This window comes from Oppia nitens, unplaced genomic scaffold, assembly GCF_028296485.1.
Source record: "Oppia nitens isolate AA-2021 unplaced genomic scaffold, nextdenovo-longstitch-racon4-pilon3 scaffold17_pilon_pilon_pilon, whole genome shotgun sequence".
In the NCBI taxonomy this organism is placed as follows: domain Eukaryota; kingdom Metazoa; phylum Arthropoda; class Arachnida; order Sarcoptiformes; family Oppiidae; genus Oppia; species Oppia nitens.
The window spans coordinates 101,814-129,592 of record NW_026533196.1 but is presented as its reverse complement, the minus strand read 5'-3'; the positions used below and the strand labels follow the sequence as shown (position 1 = coordinate 129,592).

At 27.1% G+C, this 27,779-nt stretch overlaps 2 protein-coding genes and 1 long non-coding RNA gene across 3 annotated transcripts; 1 reads left to right on the top strand and 2 right to left on the bottom strand.

The window, feature by feature from the left end:
* Nucleotide 1: 1 nt before the first annotated feature.
* On the top strand, nt 2-7,824 carry LOC128965411 (probable G-protein coupled receptor CG31760). Its single transcript, XM_054312104.1, has 9 exons — nt 2-56; nt 1,071-1,805; nt 4,392-4,453; nt 4,528-4,614; nt 4,684-4,939; nt 5,580-5,904; nt 6,919-7,057; nt 7,161-7,266; nt 7,346-7,824. The coding sequence occupies exons 2-9, from the start codon at nt 1,164-1,166 to the stop codon at nt 7,754-7,756; spliced, it is 2,028 nt and encodes a 675-aa protein (XP_054168079.1). The 5' UTR covers nt 2-56; nt 1,071-1,163; the 3' UTR covers nt 7,757-7,824.
* A 2,005-nt stretch (nt 7,825-9,829) lies between these two features.
* On the bottom strand, nt 9,830-12,354 carry LOC128965393 (myb-like protein F). Its single transcript, XM_054312080.1, has 11 exons — nt 12,071-12,354; nt 11,239-11,962; nt 11,111-11,181; nt 10,938-11,004; nt 10,785-10,879; nt 10,669-10,702; nt 10,554-10,592; nt 10,369-10,470; nt 10,193-10,222; nt 10,088-10,126; nt 9,830-9,987 (listed from the first exon to the last, which is right to left on the bottom strand). Exons 1-11 carry the CDS (start codon nt 12,092-12,094, stop codon nt 9,866-9,868), a joined length of 1,347 nt encoding a protein of 448 aa, XP_054168055.1. The 5' UTR covers nt 12,095-12,354; the 3' UTR covers nt 9,830-9,865.
* Nucleotides 12,355-19,411: 7,057 nt separating this feature from the next.
* LOC128965579 (uncharacterized) lies at nt 19,412-20,085 on the bottom strand. The gene is made up of 5 exons (XR_008484687.1): nt 20,025-20,085; nt 19,860-19,950; nt 19,737-19,785; nt 19,560-19,670; nt 19,412-19,484 (listed from the first exon to the last, which is right to left on the bottom strand). It is a non-coding gene; the product is annotated as an uncharacterized LOC128965579 (long non-coding RNA).
* Nucleotides 20,086-27,779: the final 7,694 nt, after the last annotated feature.

Below are 27,779 nucleotides of genomic sequence, written 5' to 3'. Positions count from 1 at the left end.
CTCCTATTCTCATTGAAGACAATATATTTCCGACACCTAATTACAGTCAAAATGAGGTAAAATTAATAATTTTTATAATTTTATTCATAATTATCGTATATTTATAGCAATGATTTTTTGCATGTTTAGTGAAAACATTAATAAACAACATATTTATAGTTATATATAAGTTTTGAGATTTAATAACATATTTTTACATTCAAGTTATAAAATCTAAATCATGTTTTTAAGCTATACTAAGTGTTATAATAGTGTACATTAAAATTTATGGAAAGTTTCTAAAATCAATTTCTGTCTATGGGATCCACATTTTAATTTTGCTCTTTTAATATTTTTTATTTTGAAACAATTCATTAAAACAATAAATATCAACTAAATTTTATTATTAGTATTTTAATTAATATTCAAAGTGAAAAAAATAATTATACAAAAACTGTAATTTAGATAATTTTATTAAATTTTATAAATAATAATTCCATTAATATAGTAGTGTAATGTATATTATGTATTATTATACAGTATTACAATAGCTATAGATATGGGGATCCCATAGTATAATGATAAAGTAAAATTTATTCCTGAGGAACTTTCTAGAAATTTTCTTAGAGAAATTCATTAGAAATTTTAATTTGCCCATCTCTAATAGTATATCATTTTAATTAATTTGAAAGTTTTTACATTCAAATTATTAGATAATAAATACTTACAGTAGTTAAAAATTTATTAAATTATTTTTAAGCAAATGCTTATGACAAACATAATAATTAGTAAATTTATATATTTTGAAAATTATGTGCAATATTTTATTTTTAAAGTTTATATTATTCATAATACAATTTTTAATTGAAACAAATTACTAATGAAAAAAATATAAAAATAAAATATTTTAAAGCTTTTAATTTGTAAATTGTTTGCTTTACCTGTTTCAGTCAATCAATTTATTAGATGAAAATTATATTTAAAAAAATTAATGTTACACTAAATTTTAATTAATGTAAATCTAAAACTTTTTTTTTAATTGAGTTAATAAAGATTTTTTTTAATTGTTTCACTGAAACTCATTATTTTAGGTTATATTACAAACAATTCATGGCATAAGCAAAGGCTATGAATGCGATAAAAATAAGAAACAAATTATTTTAAATGAAAACACATTATTAAGAATGAGAAGAAACACCATTGAGTTTGTGACAAAACCATTGACTAATAACAATCAATACAAGAAGACTTGGAAGACAATTGAATTCTTGTCAAAGATATTGTCGAAATACAATCCCGACAGCGATGGCTACCAAATGATGAAGAGCTCAATGCGAGAGCTTATACTTATGGATTCAAATATATATCGATTGAGAATCGCCTGGATTTTAGACCGAGTCGTCCAAAACAATGCTATAAATATACGATATCTTGAAATGGATACAAAACACAATGTCATCGATGAAAACAAATTGTTAAGTTTGGACAACACGTGGATTCCCACAGCTTTTGGACAATTGCTTCAAAGGGGTCAGTCATCAACAAAGGATGGCTCTGAGTGGTCGAGCGTTTACTTTGACTGTGATCTCAGACTTTGGTTTATTTCATATACGGCCTTAATATTAGAGACTAACGAACAAAACAATATCAATGACAACATTCATAACGAGAAATCAATCCGTGGTATCATTAGTGCCGACATCGACATCAGCGGCACAGACATCAATCAATGCGAGACAAATAAACAACAACTTTATAATCCTAACTATCAGTCGGTTGTGTTGACACTCGAGGGAACTCATAAATGCCATTCAGAGACCAGTCAAGTGAGTACTCATCCATCCATTCAATATCTTTACCAGAACTTTGCTCTTATATCACAACTATTTCACCCCTTTTATCATAAATCAACATTTTTTTGTTCAAATATTCTTGACTTTAGCGAACGTAATGATTATTTTAATGGTTATTATAATGACTATATCGTAACAATAGTGCTATTTTCAAAAAAGCTTTTTATTTTTATATTTATACAATATATTATTTTTCATTATTTATTTATGATATAAATTATATATATATATAAAGTCTGTGACAGAAGGGTGCGAACTGGTTTTTGCTTATATATATATATATATAGTTAGTTTTTATAGATTTCAGCTTATGTAGCTAAGCACCGGTATGTGCCATATCTCTAAAACTATAATAAATAGCTAAATTCTGATAATGTGAATTTAAACTAGGTGAAAATTCATTAGACACGTGTTTCGGTAATTTTTTAAAAAATTAATAAATTTTAAACAAAAAGCAAAAAAATGTAAAATTTGTGATATTTTGATATTATCTAGGAAAAAAGTGTCTAGGTATTTTGTTATGAAATTAATCTATTATTATTTGTTATTTTACAAGGAATAATTATTCTATTTACAATTTTTAATTATCATACTTAGTATTTGAGATATTAAAGAAAAACATTTTTACCATTATATAATATTTTCTTATAAAATTTTATTAATTATATTTGTTACTAAATTTATATAATGGTAAAAATGTTTTTCTTTAATATCTCAAAAACTAAGTATGATAATTAAAAATTGTAAATAGAATAATTATTCCTTGTAAAATAACAAATAATAATAGATTAATTTCATAACAAAATACCTAGACACTTTTTTCCTAGATAATATCAAAATATCACAAATTTTACATTTTTTTGCTTTTTGTTTAAAATTTATTAATTTTTTAAAAAATTACCGAAACACGTGTCTAATGAATTTTCACCTAGTTTAAATTCACATTATCAGAATTTAGCTATTTATTATAGTTTTAGAGATATGGCATAAATCTATAAAAACTAACTATACTAAGTTATACGTTCCAGGATTCCATGTTTGTCATAAAATTTTTATTGATCTAGATCAATTAGTTATAGAGATATTAAGCAAAAACCAGTTCGCACCCTTCTGTCACAGACTTTATATAGTTATGATAACATTCATAAAACATTTTCTAATATAATGTTTTTTTCTCTTCAAACATTATCAGTAGTTTTAGTGTTTTAAAATTATTATTAAAGTAAATGTTTTGCAAATTATTATATTTATATAATAATAATTATTATTATTATAAATGTTATTTGCTATGCAAAATATTTAATTAAATGAAAACAATCAAAACTAAACAATATAATTTTCTTAACAAATTGCTCTAAATTATGGACTATATATTAATCATAATTACAGACTATTTAAAAAAACTGATCGGGATTTAAGAGTTAAAAATGTAAAATTTTTTAGATTATTAATTAGTTATATTTTCATATTTAGTATAATTAATCACACAAAACTATTGATCTATAACAATATACAATAATCTAAAACAATATAACATTTAATTATGATATATCATTTTCACACGTGATTGTAATTAATTGTAAATGTAAAATTAATTCAAAATTAATATTAATTTAATTTAGTTTTCCAATTACATTTTTTTATAAGTTTAAATACAGTAAATATTAGTATAGAAATTTCAACATTTTATGCATTAGAAATTTTTAAATTTTTAAGACAATTAATATTTCTATTATGTTTTATATTATACTGCTTTTATGTTATGTTATGTTAAATAACCAATGCTTTAACAAAACTAAAATCTTGTAATTTTGGAAATAAGAATTATTAAGAATTATTTATTTTGTGTCAATAATTCAGTGTTTAATCGAAAAAATGATTTACAATTGTAATGATAGTAATACTTAAAATTAAATAAAAATTCTATGAATAAAAGTGAATTTAAATATTATATATGCAATACATTAAAGATAATAATGTCAAACAGTTAAGCAATTAATGTTTATATTTTTTGTCGGATACTTAACAATCATCTATTAATACCTATTACATCCAATTGAATGCCAATTAATGATGTATTGCATACAAATGATATGGTGGTCATCACTATTAAAGCTAGAATTTACATTAAATTACTTTAGTTAAGTGAGAGTCTACGGTAATTAAAACTTATAGATTACTCTAATGACATATCATATTATGATATATTGTTTTTGTCATTTTATATTGATTATTAAACAATTTTTTTCAAGAAATTTCATAAATAGGCAAAAAAGGTAAAAAATATTTGTTAAATTATAGATATATATATCTATGATATACACTATTATAAAAATCAATATTTGACTTATTTATTATAAAAATATAAATGTTTTCCTTTTTAAATTATTTGAATATTTCTAAAAACATTATTTTTGAATAATAATATTATTGTATTAATAAGAAAATATTATTATAGTATTTTAATATTTAATTTAATTTAATATGATGAGCAATGTATATGAAACGTAAATTAATATTTTAAAATATTAATGTTATGTTATAATAATAATTTTAAAGTGCATATTTGCAAAAGGACAGGGATGGTTTAGAGGAGGATATAAATGTCGGTGTCGTGATGGGTACGCTTTTATTCAATTACTAAAACATATATACATTTATATCATTATTAACTATTAAACTTTGCATATGTTAGATATCATTCAGCTGTGGCTAACTTGGGTCCTATGTTTAATGGGTCGGTAGTTGAACAGGCATTTGAAGATAAACGTAATGGCAAAAAGTAATTGCATTAATAAAACCTAATAAATTTAAAAAATAACTAATTTGTATCATTGATTTTTTTTGGCAGCCCTTCCTATGATTACATGTTTTACTGTAAGCGATGTGCGGCCGGTTGTGATGTCTGTGAAGATGAATCTCCCTGTCTTTCATCGTACAACTGGGCGTTCAGGATATCACTGCTAACAATAACAGTGTTGTGTATTATATTTACAATAGTATTGGGATTATATATATACCGATTCCGTAAATTGAAAGTCATTAAAGTCGCGTCTCCTATCTTCCTGTGCATCACTCTTCTGGGCTGTTCTATCATGTATTCAGAGGTAATGTTTTTATTGTCATTAAATATAATTACTTTTTCATAAAAAACACTTCAATTGCCAGTGTATACTGTATATAGAGTTGTATACTGTATATAAATATATATATATTTGATAATTATTGTATATTTATAAAAATAGTAGTATAAATTTATATGTACTATAACTATAATTTCCTCCGATAGCTTACCTTTTCAATGGTGTGTTATTTAATCTAACGTTATAATTGTTAAGACAAAAAACTAGTGAAATGTAATTACTTTTCCGTCAAAATGTATTAAATGCATTGTTTGTCTAAAATGAACATTTAGTTGTGTGAATATACTGTAGACTACCCTTTAATCCGAAGCCAATTATTAAATGGCTTTCATTTGATAAATACATAGTTTTATTTCTCTAACATAAATAATAATAATAAGATTACATTGAATTTGCATTGAGTTTATTAGTTTTTCCTCCCTATCCATACTTAATATCTATTGCATAAACATTATATATTATATCAAATATGATATCATAAATTTGTTGTATTTGACATAAAATTGGCATCAAATGCATACATTAGATACTATATAAACTATAAGTTTGACATTTAACTAATATTTTGATGACATATTTATTCAAATTGACTGCATTTTGATAGACTGCGGCCATATTTCCAGTGCTGGATGTGTGGACGTGTGTTATAACCAAATGGACCCGACATCTAGGCTTTTGTGTCACTTATTCAGCGCTATTACTCAAGACGTGGAGAGTTTCCCTCACATATAGAGTCAAATCGGCGCATAAACTCAAACTAACTGACAAACAACTCCTCCAATGGCTCTTTCCTATCCTATTAGTAATGGCTATATATCTTAGCACTTGGACTATCAGTGCTCCTCCGGAAGCTATATATTTAGTTGACTGGAATGGATTGAAATTTAAACAATGCGATTACAACTGGTGGGACCACAGTCTTGTTATTGGTTTGCATTCAAATTATTTATTATATATTTTTTTAATAAATAAAAGCACTTATAAATACATCTATTTGCTAATATGTTGTTATTGTAGAGTAATATACAATACTAAAATATACCGGAATAGACAAAGTTTCCAATTAATTTTTTTTGTAAATAACAAACATTTAAAATATATTGATTTTTGTATTATACACTTGGTTTCAAAATTAACTACACACACACACACACACACACACACACATACATATATATATATATATATATATAAGTGTTAATATCTCAACGTTTTTTGACCATTTGACATGTTTTAATGCAGTTTGTTTCAAATTTATAGATAAACTGTCACAAATTATTTTATACAAATAATATTAATTTTACAAGTCAATTTATTATGCTTGAATTTTATTTAATTAATATTATGTAGTTTTTTAACATGGCTTTACATTAAATATTATTTTTCAATAAAAGTTCACTTAATATTATATTATATAAAATAATGTATTATTCAATAAAGTTATTTTTATAAAACTTAGTATAGCATAAAATCCATTAAGTATTAAGTTATTTAAAATTTTAAAAATCTATTCAATGATAACAAATTAAAAATATTAAAAATTACTCTATTAAACAACTATTCAACAAAATTATAATAATTATTTATTCATTTGCAGTAATTATAACTTTAATTAATTTAAATGATATACAGTTTATATACTTATATACATTTAGTATTTAACTGTAAAAATTTGAATTAAAAACTTAATTTTAAGACAGAATTAAAAAATTATTTTAATGTCTAGTTTTATTTAGAAAAATTTGTTATTTAGAAAATTTTAAATTTCCTGAAAATAATTTAAATAATTAATAATAACATTATCTTACTATAAATTATTGCTGTTATTAATTGGAAAACTTATATTTGAATGACATAATTGTCTTAATTATTGACTGATAATAAACTATAATATAGACAATAATAACTTATAATTAATAATTGTCTTAACTATTGAATTATAGGGGAATTTTTGTTTCTCTTGTGGGGCATTAAAGTCTGTTATAACGTACGAAATGCCGAATCATTTTTCAATGAAGCAAAATATATAACATATGCCATATATAACATAACTCTCGTCAATATCTCAATGATTTTTATCCAGTAAGACATGTCTTTCATTTTGGTTTATATCATATAATCTTATTTAATATAATTTTTTAACACAAATAAATCTGTTGTTATTATTATACGCCAAACAAAATAGTATATTAATTCTTCCAAACGCTGGACCAGACGTTAAATACTTTTTTGGTTTTGTGAGGACACAGATGAGTACTACGACTACTGTTATATTGATTTTTGGACCAAAGGTTCAATTTTTTTTAATATAAATTTTTATATATGTTTTTTACAATTTGTTAATTAAAAAATTGTTTATCGGTTTAACAGTTTTATAGAGTAATTAAAGGACAGGGAGACTCGTGGGACAATCGTGTGCGGGCACGGGGTGTGACCGCTTCCTTCTCAATCAATGGCGTCGGTCTCGTTCACGAAGAGACAACAGACTTGTATCAGGAAAACGAAGAACTAAAAGAAGAGATCCAGAAGTTGGCCTCTCAGGTGGAGATCATGAAGATATGCCAAATGGAGTTCAAGAACAGACATTTACCGAAACCAAAACACGGAACACAATCATCGACTAACTCTAATATTATGAACATCTCTACGAATCCCATATCAGGAAACGCCAGTTCCACACAAAGTCCTATTGTTAAAGCAATTTATAGCAAATTTGAAACAAATGATCCAAATTCCCAACGAATCTCTCCAAACGCTGAACTCATCAGCGAAAAGGTTTAATACAGTTGTTTAACAATTCAATTATTTTTTAATTAAAAAATAGCCATTTTTACAATAATTACAATAAATATTTTTAAAAAAGGTTAAATTGATTTTGTTGACTAATTTTAATAATGTCTATCAAAATATTTTAGTAAATATCAAAACAATTTATTTTAATTTCTAAATTGTTTTGGTTAATTTACAAATTAAATATTAGATTCAATATATCTAATACACATGAGGTCCTGACACAACTCAAAATTAATGTATTAATTATTATTTTTATTAGTTTTGGACAATTTTTTAAATTCTTATTATTAAATAAAACATTTGATTTTATTTGTATTATTTGTTTGTATAATAATAATAGTAATACTTATACTTTATTATATGTAAAGAAGAAAAGTCTGATTTATACCTGTATTTAACATATGATAGCAATAATACAATACAATATATATATTATGGATTATTTGTTGTATTATTTAAGTGAATTTAATGAAGAAAATGTTTATATATTTAGTTAATGAAGTGTTTGTATATACAAAATATATAAATATATAATATTATTACATCGAATTTTTGCTCCAGGTTATTCTTTAAAAAATGCAAAAATCATTATTTTAAAATTTGTGTTTTATAGACCTCATAATAGTTATAGTTTATTTGTCTTGATTAATATATCTTATAAATTGAATTATAAATTACAATCAATATTTTATTTTCATTAGTTTTATAAATTAAATCCAAAATATGATATATTGAATAGATTTTGATATATTTTGCATAATATATTGTTATTAATGAACGTTTGATTACACATAAAAGTTTATTATTAATTAATTTAATGATGTAAATAATTAATGAATTAGGAATACCTAAATAAATAGAAAAGTTATGCATTTTATAGTAACAGTTATTGAGATTATTGTCTGATTTTCTTAATAATATAAATTATTAATGTTTAACTTTTATCTATTATACCTTAAATATATATAAATCTCTAAACACCAGTGCTATTATACAATATGTTAATTATAAATTTGTAAAAATATTTAATATATATATATATATATATGAATATTAATATAAAATAGTATTATTGATTAAATATATGTAAAAAACTTGTGTGAAGTGATGAAAAGGTTGACAATTAGTAAATGATAGACTTTTATGATAAGAACCACAAGTTTGTGGGCTATTATTGCCTTTCATCAGTCAATTGAAAATATGTATTATAAGACTGTTATATAAAATGAAATTTTGTTTGTTATTAACTTAGAAAGTTTTACAATCAAAAAATTAATTTATTATTAATTATAAGAAAGAAATTGGTTAATGAAAATGTTTTTCATAAGAGATGTAATTTAAAAAAATTACATTTTAATATAAATTAAATAGAAGTCTTTAATTTTTATAAATCTTTTATTGAAAAAATTATATCACCTAATATTACATATATATATTGTTACATAATTTAATTATTCCTTTATCTGTAACAATTCATATGAAAAAAAAGATTTAAATGTATTTAATTTTATTATATTATATCATAAATGTACCAAAAATTACATTTAGTATATTTGGGACCAGAAATTATCGATCAATATTTTGTGAATTCATTAGATATAATAAATATAATAAGTGTTTATTTAAAACATTATTTTGAACATAATTTTAAATAAATTGATTACGTGATTGTTAGTAAATAAATTGCATTTTCATTTAAATAAAATTTTAATATACACTATAAATATATTATTACTTTATTTTTCAATTTGCTTTTAAATAATTAATAGACTATTTATGCTTTTAGCACAATAAATATAGTACAAAATTAATTATTGCTTTAATATTATTATCCAGCAAATCCACTCCTGTATATTATATTTATTTACTTCAATATATGATTAATGTCACGTATAACTTATTTGAAGTTAATTTTATATTAAATTATGCTACTAATAATATTATATATAAAATTAACTGATACTTAAATTTAAAAATGTATGCAAAAAGCTATTTAAGTATAAAAGTACTCATGAATGATATGGACTATACATTAAAAATAGSATAAAACATATAAAATGTTTAATCACAATGTTATCTATAATAATAAAGTGGTCATCAGTGGTGACCTTTCCCCTTTCCCTTTTTCTTATGTGATTTCTTTGAGTGATGACCTTTATGTGACTTATGTCCCCCTTTATTACTTTTAGATCCGTGACCTGATTTATAATAATCGCCACCTAATAAAGATTATTAATATAAATTATCAAATATATTTTGACTATTAATAATAATTAAACTGATAAATTAATTTTAAATATATTAATTTAATTTTAATACCCTTTTTATGAGAATCAGATTTATGCTTCTTATACGAGCCTTTAAAATAAATGTAAAAATATTTTTTAAATAAAAATAATATTTTTCTCACAATTTTTAGTATACCTTTTCCAAACTTTTTGTGGTGATCGCCGACTATTAAATAAATGGAGCATTAATTTAATAAAAATAAAAAACATTTTTTAGTTTCTTATGTATACAAAATAAAAACATTTTTTAGACATTAAGTAGTCTAATGTGTAAATGTATTAGTAATCAAATGATTATAAATGAATGAAAACCTGATTTCTTTTTATGGTATTGTTTGCCATCCTTTCCCTTCCATTTTTTGCCCCCTTTATAGTCGTAGTGATCATTAAATCCTTTCCATTTCTTTTTGAAGTCTAGTTTTTTGTAGACAAAAAAAACAACAAATTTAAATGTTTACACAATAATTAATTAATTTTATTTATATATTTTTTTATACCTTTGTCTCTAAACTCATCGAAATATGTTTTGTGATCACCTATTGTTTAGCAAAAAAATAAGTTTTAAAAATTAATTAATTATTTGAATGCAATCATCTATTTTTATATACCGACCAAACTCTTCTTTATGGTAAACATTTTTAAAACCCTAAAATAAAAAAATAAAATAATAAATTTGTGTTTAATATTCTGTATTATATAAATATATTGTTTTATTGTGTATATAATACCTTTTTCTTATATCCTTTATCTTTGTAATATTTTTTCCCTTTTTTGCCTCCCTGTCCACCGGAACCTCCGTGTGATTTTTTGCCATATTTTTTACCTAATTGACACTATATGTTACTATGAATTTATTAAAGTTATTTTAGGGACAGTCATACCTTCAAACTTTCCGTGTTTATGATGTCCTTTAGCATCTTTACCATATTTTCCATATTCCTTTCCTCCCTAATTATTAAATTAATTATTGTTAATAATATATTATTATTATTTTAATTAATCAATAAATAAATGAATATAAGAAATATAAAATAAAATATAAAATTTAGTAAACCTTATGCAAAGCTTTATCTCCACCGGATTTCTTGTATTTTTTATAGTCGTCTCCTCCGTGTTTCCATTTGCCTATAAATATAACATATATATTAAACATGTGATTAAGTGACCAAAAAGTCAACAAACCTCCATATTTTCCTTCATTATGTTTTTCAGATCCCGAATAAGATCCACCTTTTTTGGATGAGTGTCCGCCGCCATGTTTTTTATGTCCGTAACCGCCTAACATAGTTTCTGCCGGTTCCGTGTCATCCGTCCCGTTATTAATCAATTTAATTATAGGAACAGAATTTTCTGCAGTTTCTGTGTCCGATGATTCAGATATATCTTCTTTTGGATCAGAATTGGTTTGATTTGTTGACAAAGAAGTATCAATTTCTTTGTCATTATTTGTAATTGTCGTCACATTTTCGTTATTACTTTGTTTATCTATATTTTTCTCTTCACTTGATTCCGACAGTTTGTCATCACTTTTGGTCACATTTTTTTCATTAGTCTTTTCAGTCTTTTTATTGGTTTTATTTTTCTTCTTCTTTTTCTTCGATTTACTTTTGGTTTGTTTTTTCTTTGTCTTCTTATTCTTATTATTTAGAGAAGTACTGTCTGTCTGTTGATCTGATAATGAGGTGTTGTTTTGATTGTTATTAATATTTTGGTCACTCGTCGTAATGTTTGGTCTGTGTATGCGATCGCTATCCCAAGTACTTGAGTATATCGTTTCAATGACTTTGATGTCATGTGAAGTAGTCTTTGGTTGTGTCGTCGGTTTCTTTGTAGACACGGATTTATCAATTGATTTATCGCTTTCATCGCCGCTAACGTAAACAATGTATATGAATGCCAATAAAACCTGGGAGTAAAACATTTATTTGAATCAATGAAATTTAATGTAAAACAATATATATATATATATATATATAAAATATTTATTAAACTTAATTAAATGAATTAACATTACCGTTAGTTTATTAATGTTGTGCATTGCCTACAATCACACGATTGTTAGGACACAAATCATTTAAAAGAGTTAATTAAAGTTGTTGTCAAAAGACTGGGTGTCAAATAAATATGTCGATCTCTTTATATAATATTACATTGATGTGTCAATTGAAGATTTGTCTGTAAATTAAATGACAAAATATTATGAATTGTTATCACAAGAAATGATTTTCTCTTTTATATCACAGTATATGATAAGTTGCAAACATATTGTCCCACTTTTATTATAAAATTTCTCAAATAAATAACTTTTTCAACTAAAAGCAGATTCACTACTATTGAAAGTTTATAGGAAGTGCTAATTCAACTAATCTGTAACTTTGTTTGGTTTCATGTTTAATGAATTGAAAAATTAGGAAAATTTTAAAATTAGATTTCAATTAAAAGTAAATATAACTAAAACTTTTTTTTTATACACTTATTTTATATTAATAGTATAGTTAGATATACTGCAATATGCCAATAGTTTATACAATAGATTCACACGTTTTTATAGAAACTTTTTTAACGATAAGCCACTGTAGAGTATTATTAATACATTATATCTATTTTAATTAAATTACAAAATTTGTCACAAATTTTCTTATTTTTTATATTCGTATTAAATTTGCATTTCTGGCTCTAATATGACAATATATTTAGCTTAAGTTTCTCATTAATATTTTTTCTAATAGCAAATTATGAGATCATTTTGTTTAAGATATAATTGAGAATTATTTTAATAACTATTTTACTGTATTTGCTAATAACTTATTTAGTAATATTTTTTATTATTTTATCAACATAAAATAATTTATACCATAATTTACAATTACTATTATTTATTAAATATTATATTACAAATAATTGTATCAGAGATACAGTATTTGAAGAGTTGACTAATAATTTCAWTGAATTTGAATAAATATAATAAAGTTTATTTTGAAATCGAATTGAAATATATTGAGTCGGCTATCGCATAGTAAGCGGTGACCAACTCAATAATCGGGGAATCGGCGGTAAAGTAATTAACAAAAAAAAACACGTGTTAAACAAAAACGTTTTTATTGATTCAAATATTATACGACTATTCGCATTCAAGTCTCAACGCATACTGTATACAGTATGGCAGCTACCGGTGCTGTTAAGCGCATTGCGCACCTGTAGTCGCCATTGTTGACTTGTAGTGGCGCATAGCGACACACTCGCCACCGGACAGGACCGGCGGTACGGCCATACGGGATATATCCAATATATCGGTAGCGATAGGCGTCGGTATTTTCGTGAAATTGGTGTCGTTTTCTTCGTGTTTTCGGATATCTCGAATCACGCGAATTATGTCAATATTAGGGACGTCTGTCGGATCGGGATTCGTGTTCTGGATGTTACCGTCGGGTTTCTCATTAACAACGCTATCTCTACGTAAGTAATAACGTAATAAATTCGACGAATGCGATACCATTGTCTTAACCATTGTTCCGTTTTTTACGTCTAGTTGGTCGATACGATAGGTTTCGGGTCCGATTTTATCAACTATACGACACGGACCGATAAAATACGGCGTCAATTTATTACGTGATGGATGATTATCGGGTAAACGGTATTTAACGATATCACCGACACGTAGGTCTGATTGTTGATGCCTTTTGTCGTGTTTTTGTTTACGTATATCTTGCGATCTACGAGACCTATCGGTAGCCAATCTTCGGGCTTCTTCGAGTCCTATGATCGGGACTGCGTGTCCATCGGCGACGATACCGAAGTGAAGATATCTTGGCGAGAATCCGGTGATGCCGTGAATCTGATCGTTATGTGCGATCAATACGTCTGATAAAACTGTCGACCAGCGGACCGTCGGTCGATCGATAAGAGCCATTCGCATACCTTTTGCGATCGCATCGTTTGTCTTCTCAACTAATCCGTTTCCCTGCGGATGATATGGAGGCGTAACGAGATGGCGGACTCCACGGTCTTCGAGATATTTACGGAAACGTTTTGACGTAAACGACAAACCGTTATCACTGAGGATAGCTTTCGGACGGCCAACGCTGTCGAACAACCGACTTATTAAGTTAATGGCGGCTTCGGTTGTATTGCGTTTGACTGCCGCAGCCCACGTAAATCGTGAATGATTGTCGACCAATACGATTATATATTGAGCGGCGGTATTTTTGGCGGACGATCCCATTACTATGGTGTCCAGCGACCAGAGTTGATTCGGACTGTCGGGAGTCGGTATTGGACGAGTAGTACCGTGTGTTGTTTCGTTGGGCGGCTTCACTAACTGGCACGGGTGACAACTTTTCACATATTCGGCGACATCGATACCTATGGTCGGCCACCAATGTTTGGCCGATATTGCTTTCAATGTTTTGGCAATTCCGGGATGATTGATGACATCGTGGAACTCGTTTAAGATCACGCTAACCATCGATGGAGGAACGACTATTTTAGTGATCCCACGATAGATAACGTTGATGAGTCCATCGATTATCTTCGGTTTACGGATATTATACGCTTTTATTTCGTGTTGTTTAGCAGCAAATCGGTCTAATCCTATGGCCATAACTACGGGATTTCTGCTGAAAGCATCGGCGGCCAAGTTTTCTTTACCAGGGCGATGGTGTACTGTATAATCATATACGCCTAAACGTACTGACCATCGGAAGAGACGACTGGATGGGTTGGCGACTCCAAAGAGCCATTTAAGAGCTACGCAGTCGGAAACAACGTCGAAGTGTATACCATCTAAATATACGTGAAAGTGTTCGACTGAACGAACAACGGCCAGACATTCCAATTCGGCCGATGAGTATCGAGTTTCTGCGTTATTAAGTTTCTGTGACCAGTACGCTATCGGTTTAATCGTACCATCGGGTTCGCGCTGCGATAGTACAGCTCCTAATCCAACAGTTGATCCATCAGTTTGTAGGATCAACGGTAGATTCGGGTCATAAATACGGAGTATCGGTGCGGAACAAAGGGCGTCTTTTAGACCATCGAAGGCGCGTTGTTGACGATCTGTCCACACGAATGGGACGTCTTTTCGGGTTAGATCTGTCAACGGCTGAGCAATTTTCGAGAAGTTTTCGACAAATTGACGATAAAAATTTGCGAGTCCTATGAACTCTTGAATATTTTTCGTTGTCTTCGGAATAGGGAACTCACGAACAGCCTTGACTTTCTTTGGCGACGGCTGTACACACCCGGCGGATACTACGTGTCCTAGAAATTCGACAGTTTCGGCGAAGAATCGGCACTTTTCTCGACGTAAACGGATCCCTTCTGCGACTAGCTTTTCGAATACTTTTCGGAGGAGTTTGCGATGACTATCCCGATCCAGAGAGTGGACTAGGATGTCGTCGAGGTAACATTCGACACCATTGCCGACCAGTTCGTTAAGTATTTTTCGTATCTCACGTTGGAACACCGAACAGGCGTTGGTGAGTCCCATTGCGAGTACTGTCCACTCGAACTGTCCGTAAGGTGTCACGAAAGCGGTAACTTCCATCGATTCTTCGGCGATAGGCATCTGCCAATAGCCCCACGCTACATCTAGTGTGGTAAAAACGCTAGATCCGGATAGCTTGTCGATCAGATCTCGAATTATCGGTAGTGGTGTACGTTCACTGACGGTTTGTGCGTTTACTTTTCGGTAGTCGATTACACTGCGGTAACCCCCGTCCTTCTTAACAACGAGAAATAGCGGTGATGCCCATGGAGAGCGGGACGGACGGATGAGCCCTTTGGCTAACAGACCATCGGTCTCCTTCTTCATCAGCTTTTCTCGTTCGGCGGAAACCCGGAACGGGCGTTGAACAATCGGAACGGCATCGGGTTTCAAACGTATAACGTGTTTAACATTACGTACGCGGCCGACATCCTTGTCGTGTCGCGCAAACACGTCGTATTCAGTAAGTAACGGATCTGTCGTTTCTTCAGCAACATTAGCGACAGTCATCAGATCTATGGAGGCTTCCTCGACGATCTTAATTGCGTAACTTTCTTTTAATCGCACTTTCGTCTCCATATACGCTATGTCGATGCCAACGATGACATCATACGAGATATCGTCCATTACATGCATCGATACTCTGGCGGTTTGTTTGTCTAATTGGATATCGACGCGGACTTCTCCGAGAGTGTTCTTGAATCCGGCGACGGTCTTTACTTTAATACCACGTCCAGCGGGTCGTAATCGTAAATCATCGGCTATTTCCTTTGATAATATCGTCAATTCGGATCCGTGATCCATGAACGCATTTACCGGCTTGTCATTAATCTTCACGGCGTAATGTCGGTCGTCATTGATAACTATCGCATTAACGGCTGCTGTAGAGTCATTACCAGTGGCTGGTCGCGGAGCTGGCTGTAGTCTAGTGTCCGGGCGGTGGCAGAGACGCATCCAATGGTATTCAGTGGCACCATATCTCTTACAGCGAGGACAAGGAACTGTAGGTTTGTCGTTGTTTCGCTTGTTCTTCCAGTCGTATTTCTTTTCGTGTTTCTTCTTATCTTCGGTGTCTTCCATTGTATTAACTCCGGGATATCGCTGTCTTTTTCGGGTTTCTTCTATTGCTACGGCTATACGGAACCAATCTTCAGGAGTCTTCGGGTACTGGGCAGCCAGATGAGGTTTATACCAGTCGGGCATACCTTTGGTAAGTAGGCCGACCTTATCTTTTTCTCCGACGTCTGTTTCATCCAAAAGCCGGCGCATGTCATTATAATAAGACAATACGGATTCGCTTCCTCTTAGTCGACGCTCAGATGCCTCAACTATCCCGTGGCCAACCACACGACCGAAACGGGCGATTATTTTTGTCCTACACGTGTCCCACGTGATGTTGGGTCGCTTACTGGCTACCTCTCGGCAGTACCAGCTGAAGGCTTCGCCAGTCAAGTGTTTAGCCAGCGATGTTAGCTTCTCATTGTCGGTGAAATCGTATACTAACGATCCAAAGCCTATTATCCATTCGTCAATCGGAACTATCGATTTGTCGCCACTAAACGAATCACACATCTTCGATGATGTCTTAGCGGGTGCTGTCGTCGGTAGTGGTCTCGCATTTCGGTTATCTACGAAGTCTAATCGTCTCATTGCGTTCGCATTTGCCATCGGTCGGGCGGCGGGTTCGTTTTGGATAATCTGTTCGCGGGCTGCCGCAGCGGCGCGGGCAGCGGTGGCCAACGTGGCCATACGTTCGGCCAACTCTTCGAAGTTCGTGTCGGCGTTGATCCCTTGGGTTAGACTATCCAATTCGTCGGCAAATGTCGTCATGTCTTCGGCGTTATCTTCGGCGGGAATATCTTCGGTAATAACTTCGGAGTCGGTGGGCGGCAGGATTGCCCTATAAGTATTACCAGATCGGAGAGACATCGGTACCTTCTTCGGTCTTTTTGCTTCTTAATAAACTCTTGAAGTCGTCGCAAAAGTCGGTTAAAAATAAAGGCGTCTAAAAAATCGTTGAATTTTGCATTCAAACGATTAGTCGTAAAAGCGATTAAAAACGGGTATAAAAATCGGTGATTTTGCGTAAAATTCGATCTCGGCGACTGCGCCAATTGAGTCGGCTATCGCATAGTAAGCGGTGACCAACTCAATAATCGGGGAATCGGCGGTAAAGTAATTAACAAAAAAAAACACGTGTTAAACAAAAACGTTTTTATTGATTCAAATATTATACGACTATTCGCATTCAAGTCTCAACGCATACTGTATACAGTATGGCAGCTACCGGTGCTGTTAAGCGCATTGCGCACCTGTAGTCGCCATTGTTGACTTGTAGTGGCGCATAGCGACACAATATTATTAAGTATTGTATTTTATAATATACAGTACATAAATTTACAATACAATATATAAAATCACTTACAAAATAGGCGAAACTAGATTTTTGGGAATAACTTTTCTCTGGATTGGAATTTAAAATTCTTTTTTATTTGCAACTATGGTTTTCTGGGAAGAATACATTGGTTTTACTACTTTATATGTACTGTATATGGCACTGGTATGCAAGCACCAGGATGTCTGATATCTCATTAACTACAAGAGATAATAAAATTTTTTAAAAAGCAAATTATACATTTTTTAAAATGAGTAGACACGTGTTTTGGCAATTTTTAAAATATTAATTTTTTTTTTAATAACTTTATTCATTAAAAAATAAAAATTTCAAAATGTTATACAATAAAAGTGTCAAGGTATTTTGCATTTTTCTTAATTTTGAAAATTTCTATATTTAAAATAGAACAAATAATCTATACATAGTAATTAGCTAGCTAATAAAATAAACTAAAATGTTTGTTTATTTCTAACTAAATTAAAAATTATGAATTTTAATATTTAAAGTTTTGTTTATTTGATATTTGAGATATTGTCTAATTTTGAATGAGTGTTTATTTTGTTCGTTTGAATTTTAAAATTTTAAATAATATATAAGTTTTTTCTATAATAATATACAACTTCTAAATACTTCAAAAAAATTATTTTATATACTTTAAAAATTACTAAAACAGATCAAATTGTATTGTATAAATTTTATGTAAATAAAAATATAACAAATAATTTAATTAATAAAACTAAAAATTGAATATTGATATTTCAATAGCTGTTTATATAAAAATATACAGCATAATTAAATTAATTTATTATATAATGTTTTAATAAAATATTTGTATTTATAATCGTTGTTTAAAAAATTTCTTGTAAAATTATTTATATTTTCTAATAAATCATATATTTATTATATCACATGTTTATATAATTGTTTTATAAGTTTTGAATCCAATTTAATGACTCATTTTTACTTTTTTATTACATTAAAATTTATGTTATTAGAAACTATTAATTATTTATTCACTTTAATTGTTGTTTATGCCATTGATTTTACTTTGTTGTGAAATAATATAATATATTTATTTAATATGGAATTTAAATTCAAATATGTTTAATATTAAAGTTTATTATTTGATAATCTTATTTAAATTGTGCTTTTTATGATGTATTATAATATTATAACTTATTATTAAAATATATTATATATTATATTATATAATATAATATTTAAATAGTTATAAATTTCTATTATTAATTAATCAAAACATTAAATAATAATAATTCATTTGTTCTTAAATTAAATAATTTTATTTCTAATAAATATTTTTATACAAATTTATATTTAAAAATATCTTAATTCTAAAATAACATTAAATTACAAGACATTTCTAAATATAACAATTGATGACATTGTTAGCATAGAAAAGACCGTATTATGGATAACAATGGGCTCAAGTATGTGTCCAAAGAGCTCATCCGTGCCAACCCTTATGTTTTTTTCCTTTTTTGTATCCGTGTTTGCCATGAGAGTCCCAATCTTTCTTTTTGTGATGACCTGACCAACAGTACAAACATTAGTTGATGTAAATTATATGATAATAAATATGAATAATTGATAATATAGTCAAACCTCCCCAATGTTTCTTTTTATGTCCGCCACCTTTCCATTTGTGTCCGTGATCTTTGTGGTACTTTTTGGATCCTTTTTTATATTCCTTACCATGGTGATGCTTCCAACCACCTATCATATCAAAGTCAATCAATTGTTATTCAAGTATTTGTTAATACAAATCAAAAAGTTGTATACCTTTTCCGTGTTTATCGTAATGTTTTCCGTGTTTTTTCTTCTTGTAATACTATATTAAGAAAACAAATTAAATTATTAACAATTAATTCAAACATTTAAGAATATAAAGTCAATTGCTATAACTTTTTTGCCGTGTTTTCCGCCATATTTTTTGCCGTGATTTGACTTTTTGTAGTCCTTATGACTTTTCCATTTGCTTTTCCAGTCCTTATCTCTGAATAAATTATGACAACAATTATATATAGTTTTGTTGTAAATGTAAATAAATAGTTAATATTGTGTATAAACCTCCAGACGTCGTGATATTTTTTCTTATCGCCCCACTCTTCCTTATGGTATGTATTTTTCCAACCATGTTTTTTTGCCCCCTTGTCTTTATACCATTTCATGCCTTTATCTCCTGCTTTTTTAGCTTTTTTCCCCCATTTCTTTTTACCATGTTTCTTTTTCCATTCTTCACCATGTTTCTTTTTTCCGTGTTTTTTTGTGCCCCACTTTCCATACTCGTGTCCACCCTTTCCGTGATCGTGATGTCTAAATAAATTTGAGACAAAAATGAAAAATAAATAAATAAATAGTTTCAATAAATTATAGAAATCAGTTATAGTTGTTATGCAAACCCTCCGTGTTTTTTCTTCTTTTTATATTTTTTGTTGCCGTGTTTCCATCCGTGTCCAAAATCTTTATGTTTATGTCCTTTATGTTTGTTTCCCTTATGTTTTTTCCCCCATTTACTGTAATGTCCTTTTCCTTTCTTCCACTTTTTCTTGTGATGTCCGGCGGCTGTCACTAAATCTACCGAATGGTCTACAACTGACTCTAAGCTCAACAGATCTTTGTTATCATTATTTATGACTTCACTACTGACTTGACTGTTGGCTATCTCTGGTAAATGACTTTCACTGTCAGCAAAACATAATGATATCAAACACACTAATATGGAGCTCAAAAACACTAACTGTAAAAAAACAACAAAATTATTTAATTTAAATAAAAATAGTTTAAATAGTCTAAAAGTTATTTTGAATTCAATAATTTTTATATAAAATAATTATGTTTAATAGTAATGTATATTTATAAAAAAATTATAAAATATAATTATAAAAAAACAATTCCGTACACATATAGCACCTGACTATTGGAGCGGAATATATATTTATTGTGATATATTGGTGTCGTTTGATTGACCAAAACAGACACTCCTATCCTATCCTTTCAAATAACAAATTATTTATTTTATAAATCACTTATTCTTTACGATTCACTTCACAACAATATCTTTTGGATTTTAATTCCGCTTTTATAATGTTTTATAAACAAAAATAAAATTGTTTTTTACGCTAAAACTGGTTTGATTTGGTTTGATTTATTCATCAAAATAATATTTTTTTATTACATAACTAAATAAATCTAAATTAATAAATATTATTTAATAGTAAAAATCAATCAATTTTAACTAGTAATAAATGATAAATGTAAAAATTATTAATTTTAGTTCAATTAATTTAATAACTTTATAAAAATCATAAATTAAAAAATCAAAAAATTATATCTCAATTTTCTTCATATAAAATAATATATACAGTAGTATATACCTATAGATACATAAAAATTATATAAAACTTATATAAAACTTACACAAAACAGATAAATAGAAAGTTAATAAACAATAATATTAAGTATTTTGTTAATAAATATAAATCAATACAAACCTGAATTTTATTTTGCTTTAGTCGCATATTAAAACATAAATAAATAAATAATAACTAAAAACAAATCAACAAATTTTGAAACATTTGTTGATAATGTTAAAATCGATACATTATATTATATTATATATTAATATTATAAAACATGTTTTCAATGGTTTGCTGTTAGTTTGCCAATTGATACGACCTAATGATCGACAAACACTTAAATAGTGAACACAAGAGTGCATACAATTTGGTCATCAAATGACTTTCGTTTGTGTCATTTGGAAACAGTCTCCACAAAGGAGTCATTAAAAAGGTAGCAAAAAGTGTGTAATGTTTTGACAAACAAAAGGAAACGATAGGAAACTTTCGGTTTTTAACAAACTTGTCGTTTGCGGTCCTATTGAAGGCACCGCTTATTTGTCGTCTATAATGGTTTACAATGTATTCAATGACTATTCACTCATTTGTGACGAAGAGAATCGACGTTCAGCTCTGATTTATGTCCAATCAATTCAATTCACTTATTGCTTACATATATCTAATCAATAATTATTTACTTTTTATATCACTTTATTATATAATATTATAACATTTATCAAAATTTTGACAGTTATCTGTATTATAATTATTTCATATTATATTAAAGTTTTTTTTGTCTGACAAATTAATTAACTTACGATATAATCAAATAAATATTATAAATTTGTAATAATTAATTAATATTAATTATTTAATTTAAATATTAAATGTTAAAAATGAATAAATTAATATTTTAGATAAAATATTGTGAATTTTAAATATTAAGTAAATATAATTAATATTTTGTGATAGAAAATAACATTGAAGTAATTTTTCATTATCTTCAATAATGTTTATTAACTATAAAAATAAACATTTAATTTAAAGTTAATTCAAATATTTTTATTGCGAAATTATTATAAAATACTTTGAATAAAAAAATAGATAATTATTAAAATATCAATTATGTTGACCTTTAAGGCCGTCCTAAATGTCAAATACTCTGAAACATCTAATTTTTATGACAATTATAGTGAGATTATCTCAGTTGTCAGTGCAATGCAATTCAATGTTATTTAAACTATAATTACTGGATATAATAAAATAATGTTTAGTTTTTTATGTTCAAATCAAATGTCTATTATTTATTATACAATTATTTGAAACTAATTCAGACGAAAGTAATTTATATATTAATTAAAATGTTAGGTCAAGTGCTGACACTTTCATAACATTAATTATTAATCAAAGTTCATGTTTTGTTTGTCTATAAATTATATATTATTTAATAATTATTGTATAAAATTATCGAAATTATATTATATATTAACTCAATATATTATTTTTTATGAAAAAAGTTTAATGTAATTGTTTGTAAATAATAAAATTAAAAATGTTAACATATATTATAGATTAAAAATATGTATTATATGATTGTAGGTGTTGTTTGTGTCAATTGATATCAGGTATACAGTATTAAGACAAAACTACTTTAAGTAGTTTTCAATTTTATATCTTATAAACCAATTGTTATATTTTGATGAAATATTTTTATTCTAAAGGTTATATCATCCGAATTATATCATAAAATTTCCAAAAAAGTAATCAAGATTAGTTTTTAAATTATTAAAAATAAGTGAAACATTATAATTATAATCAACATCTTATGTATCCATTAGATGACACTCAAGTGGATTCCATGAAATTTAAATAAATTTGAATATCATTTAAGTTGAATGAATGTTGGTTCTAATGGAGTGTATTTGAGTGTCAATATGACATAAAAATATATAAAGTTTCAATATTAATATATAAATAACATTTAGAATYAAAAATATTTCATCAAAATCTAACAATTGGTTTATAAGATATAATGTTGAATAATGATATAAATTTATATACAGGTATACGACAGATACAAATATAGRTWATCTTAATACAGTATTATATAATATAGTAAAATGTAAAATCATTTCTAATAACCCGACTCTTAACAGACCATTTGGACAATACTTGTGTTGTAGAAGCTGTCTGTTTGGGAAAACTATGATTCAGGTATGGCTTTGTGTCCAAATCGGTTAGTTTTGATGAGTTCTGTCGGATATCCCAATGTATTGCTGTTATTGATTAGTAACTGTCCTTTTTTCTGCCGTTTACAACACCATTATTATATTTATAAATACTTTAATACTGTATGTATSATATGTATATACCGTACAATACATTAATTTACATTACATTAAGTYCTGTTTCTCATTAAAAGTAAATAAGTGTTCATTGATTGCTATACCATATAGCTTATACATTAGTCTCTGTAAAATATAAATTATATTATTTAATATATAAGTCTCTTTTATAGACATAATTTTACTATTTAAAGTAATATTCAAATTATAGGTAATAATTTAGGATATGTCGTTAAATTCATTAACAAATAGTTCWAATATTCAAAATAAAATGATTAAAAATATATAGAATTTATTAATGCATTTTTATCGATGAATGACATTCTGGTCACTATATTATACTTTTAAAAAAATATTTTTAATATATATTGAAATAAGAAATGAGTCTTCAAAATATCCTATTAAACTATACACTATGTCTACATTTATGTAAACATTTATTAATAATTTTATTATTAGCATAAAATATTATACAATTATGAAATATTATAAAATACTTATTTATACTAATTAATTATATACAATATTTATAATTTGTATTTAATAAATATTTGTAGTATTGTAAGTATTCAGTATAAATTACTATTTCTTATAATTTTACTGAAAAATAATTTTATTTGAAAAATACTACACTTTGTAATTTACGATTTACATGTGACATAAAAATATATAAAGTTTCAATATTAAAATATAGTGCTATTAAACATTAGATATTTTATAAATATTTATTTAGATACATAATTAATTAATAAAAATAAATCAATACAATATAATTAAAAAATATAATCTTAAATCGATACAAAACAAAAAATTATAAAAATAAATCATTATTTTTAATAAATTTATTGATATACATAAAAAACAATTTTGTTTTTGTTATAAAATTACTTTTAATTAATAGAAATTTCAATAAATTTTTAGAAATTACAAAAGTTTAGATACCTTTATATAAAAATAATAATAAAATAATTTATATACCATAATATCTAATATACCTTAAGCTAATTAATTATGTATACTGTCTGCACATCTGTGTATTGAATGCATTGTGCATTAAATTGTTTTATATATAATAATTTGAGTTAATATTCAGAGAGTCGATGATAATTACTAATTAATTATGTTATTTATTAAATATTTAGTAATTTATATTCAAATATTATAGTTTTGTAATCTACTGTTGTAATACATTCAAAATTATTTAAATTAACGACTCTATGCGTAATAAAAAAGATGTTAAAGACTACAAATATTTTCAGTTATTAGTGTATATATATATTGATATAATTTATTTGTACATCATATTGAATATAATAATAAAATTTGTTGTCAATTAGATTTTTCAATTTGTTTGAAAATATAATAATATATATTTCTATTTGTATTAATATACATTAATTTTAAAATTGTATATTTAATATAAAATTATTTATCAAAATAACAACGATATATACGGTATATAAAAGATAAAAATCAAATCAAAACATGTCGTCGTCTTCGTCATCGAAATTTGGTCTCTTTTTTCGCGGTCCGTCTTTATCGGAGTCATATGAATCTGAAAATGACTGGAAGTTTCCTCTGCCATAACTAACTGAGTAATCATTTTCATTTGGATCCTTGTCTTTTGGTTCAGCCTTTCTGAAGAAAGCAAAACTTTTATTAACTTTTTTCGGTTTCTTTTTGTCTCCACTTTTATTGTTTTGTTTATTTCTTTCATTGTTATAAACGGGAGGTTTCTTAGAGTTTGAGTTATTTTTGTTTCTGAGTCTAATTTTGTGAATCTTTTTTCTATTTCTTGGTTTAGGTGTCGGACCAAAGCCTTCGTTGTCAAAGTCATATTCATCAGGAGTTGAATAACTCATTGATTTTTTGTTTTTATTGTGAGTTTTTAKCGGAGAATTTGTTGTTTGAAGTTTTGGTTGTTTAGGTGGACGTCGTTGGTCTGCCTCGTCTTCAATTGGCTCATTAAAGTCATAAAATTCCGAGTCATCAAAATCCATATGTTTTGGTGGTATATACTCGTCGTTATCTCTTCTAAACAAAGGATTAGATGCATAACTTTTTCGAGTTTTGGTTGATTTAGCCTCAAATCTATCTATTTCTTTGCTTTTAGGATATTGTGGCTTAAAATCAAAATCTTCGTCAAAGTATTCATCAAAAAACTCAGGACTCGGCGTTTGAAAAGTTTTCTCAATATTTGAATCACTCATTATAGTTGTTGGTAATGCTTGAGGAACTTCTTCATTACCGGTGCCATCGTCAGGGAAATGACATTCTTTAGTCATTATAATACTCATGAATTTACGAGAATTTGGATCAGTATTTCTTTTATATCTATTTAAACCATATTTTGAATCAAACGTTGGTTTTTCATCTTTTCCTTTATTTTCGACCGGAATTGCCTGAACTTCTTTAACAATCTGTTTTTTTAAAAAAATAATATTAAAATAAATCATAAAATTTAAATAAAAGACTATTCACACCGTTCGGCAGCCCTTCTGTTTAAGAGATTCTGGATTTAAGTTAATGTCTGGAATAACAAAAGGTGGCGACGATTCTCTTCCTGGAGAGGGATCATCATCTGAGTCTTGAAACGATACTCTAATAGGATATCTAAACGATTCATTTTCTTCATCCTCTTCATCATCTGAATCATCAGAATCTTCTTGAGGCGTCTGTTGATCCTCTTCGTGAATGTTATCCCTATTGTGATGTTCTTCTTCGTCATATTGTTGTGTGTCTGGCATTTGTGTCACTGTATTCGTCTCAATGAGATTAACATTTATATCATTAGTTGTGGTAACAATTGGCGACGAAGTAGTAATTGGTATCAAATTATGTTTACTGATGTCATCATTTGTTTGAATGTCAATTTCATTATCTGACTCTAGAATAGGCAAAGTTAGCAAAACTTTATTGATATCAGAATTGCTTTTATGAGTATAACTCAAATTGTTGTCCAAATGATGAACCGGATTATGATTTGATGCCGAAACCAACAGAGGACTTATGTGAACCATCTTTGATAGCACTTCAGCGGCAATGTTGGGCGCATTTAATGTCGTGTTTTCTGAATTTGATTTAGTAATYAAAGGCTGATTTTTAACATTTTCTTTGATTTTCTTGTATATGTTATACATTGGAATTTGTTTGTTGTCATAATCAGTAGTCTTCACATCTTTAGATTCTTCAAAAATAAGGACAGTTGAGTGAGGGGTCGACTCATTAGATGAGTCTAATTTTGACGACCAATCTTTAAATGTGTGTAATGTTATAATTTTTGGTAAAAATCCATTATTTTTATGATTATTATTATTATCTCTTCGAGTAACTAATCTTCCAATGACTCCAATATTTTCAATTAATAAAATAACGATTAATAACTTTAGTGACCAATGGCTTATAAAATGGGTAAAATCCTTAAAATAAAATTAATTGTTAAATTATTAAAGATTACAATTATAATTATTTAAAAAGTAAAATTTTAATAAACATTTAATTATTAAACAACCGAAATTTTAATTGAATTATACATTAGTTTCTATTTTAAGCAAACTATTATTTTTCCGGTTAATTTATAAATGAATCTTTAAAACAAATCAATTGAATGGATGACACAAAAAGACAAAAGTTTTTTTGTTGGCACTTATATTACAAGTGTTGTTACAATTAGTATTGGTTGGAGTGGTTGTGCCAACAAGTGATGGATGTGACGGTTGACAACCTTTAGCCTCACACTGGACTCAATCCATTCATCTGTGAATTAAAAACTAAATAATAGTTTGAAAACAATTCAATAGACAAACCCGTCATAATATATCTTATTCTTTGAATTACTTTTTATTTTTCAAATAATATTTATATATTTTATAACAAAAGTTTTTAACGTAACTCCATTTTTAACTTTAATACCAATTGTTAAATTAGATTTTTTTATTTAATTAATTTTGCTATTACCTAATGCCTTAATGTTAACACAAAATAAGTTAAACAATTAAATTTTGAAGCGTTAATGAATTTTTCATTAATTTACTATCAAATTATTTCTTTTTATTATAAAATGTTTTGTTTGTTGTATAATAGTTTAATAAATTTATTTACAAATAATGCTAATTGCATTTCTATAAATATTTTTAATAGCA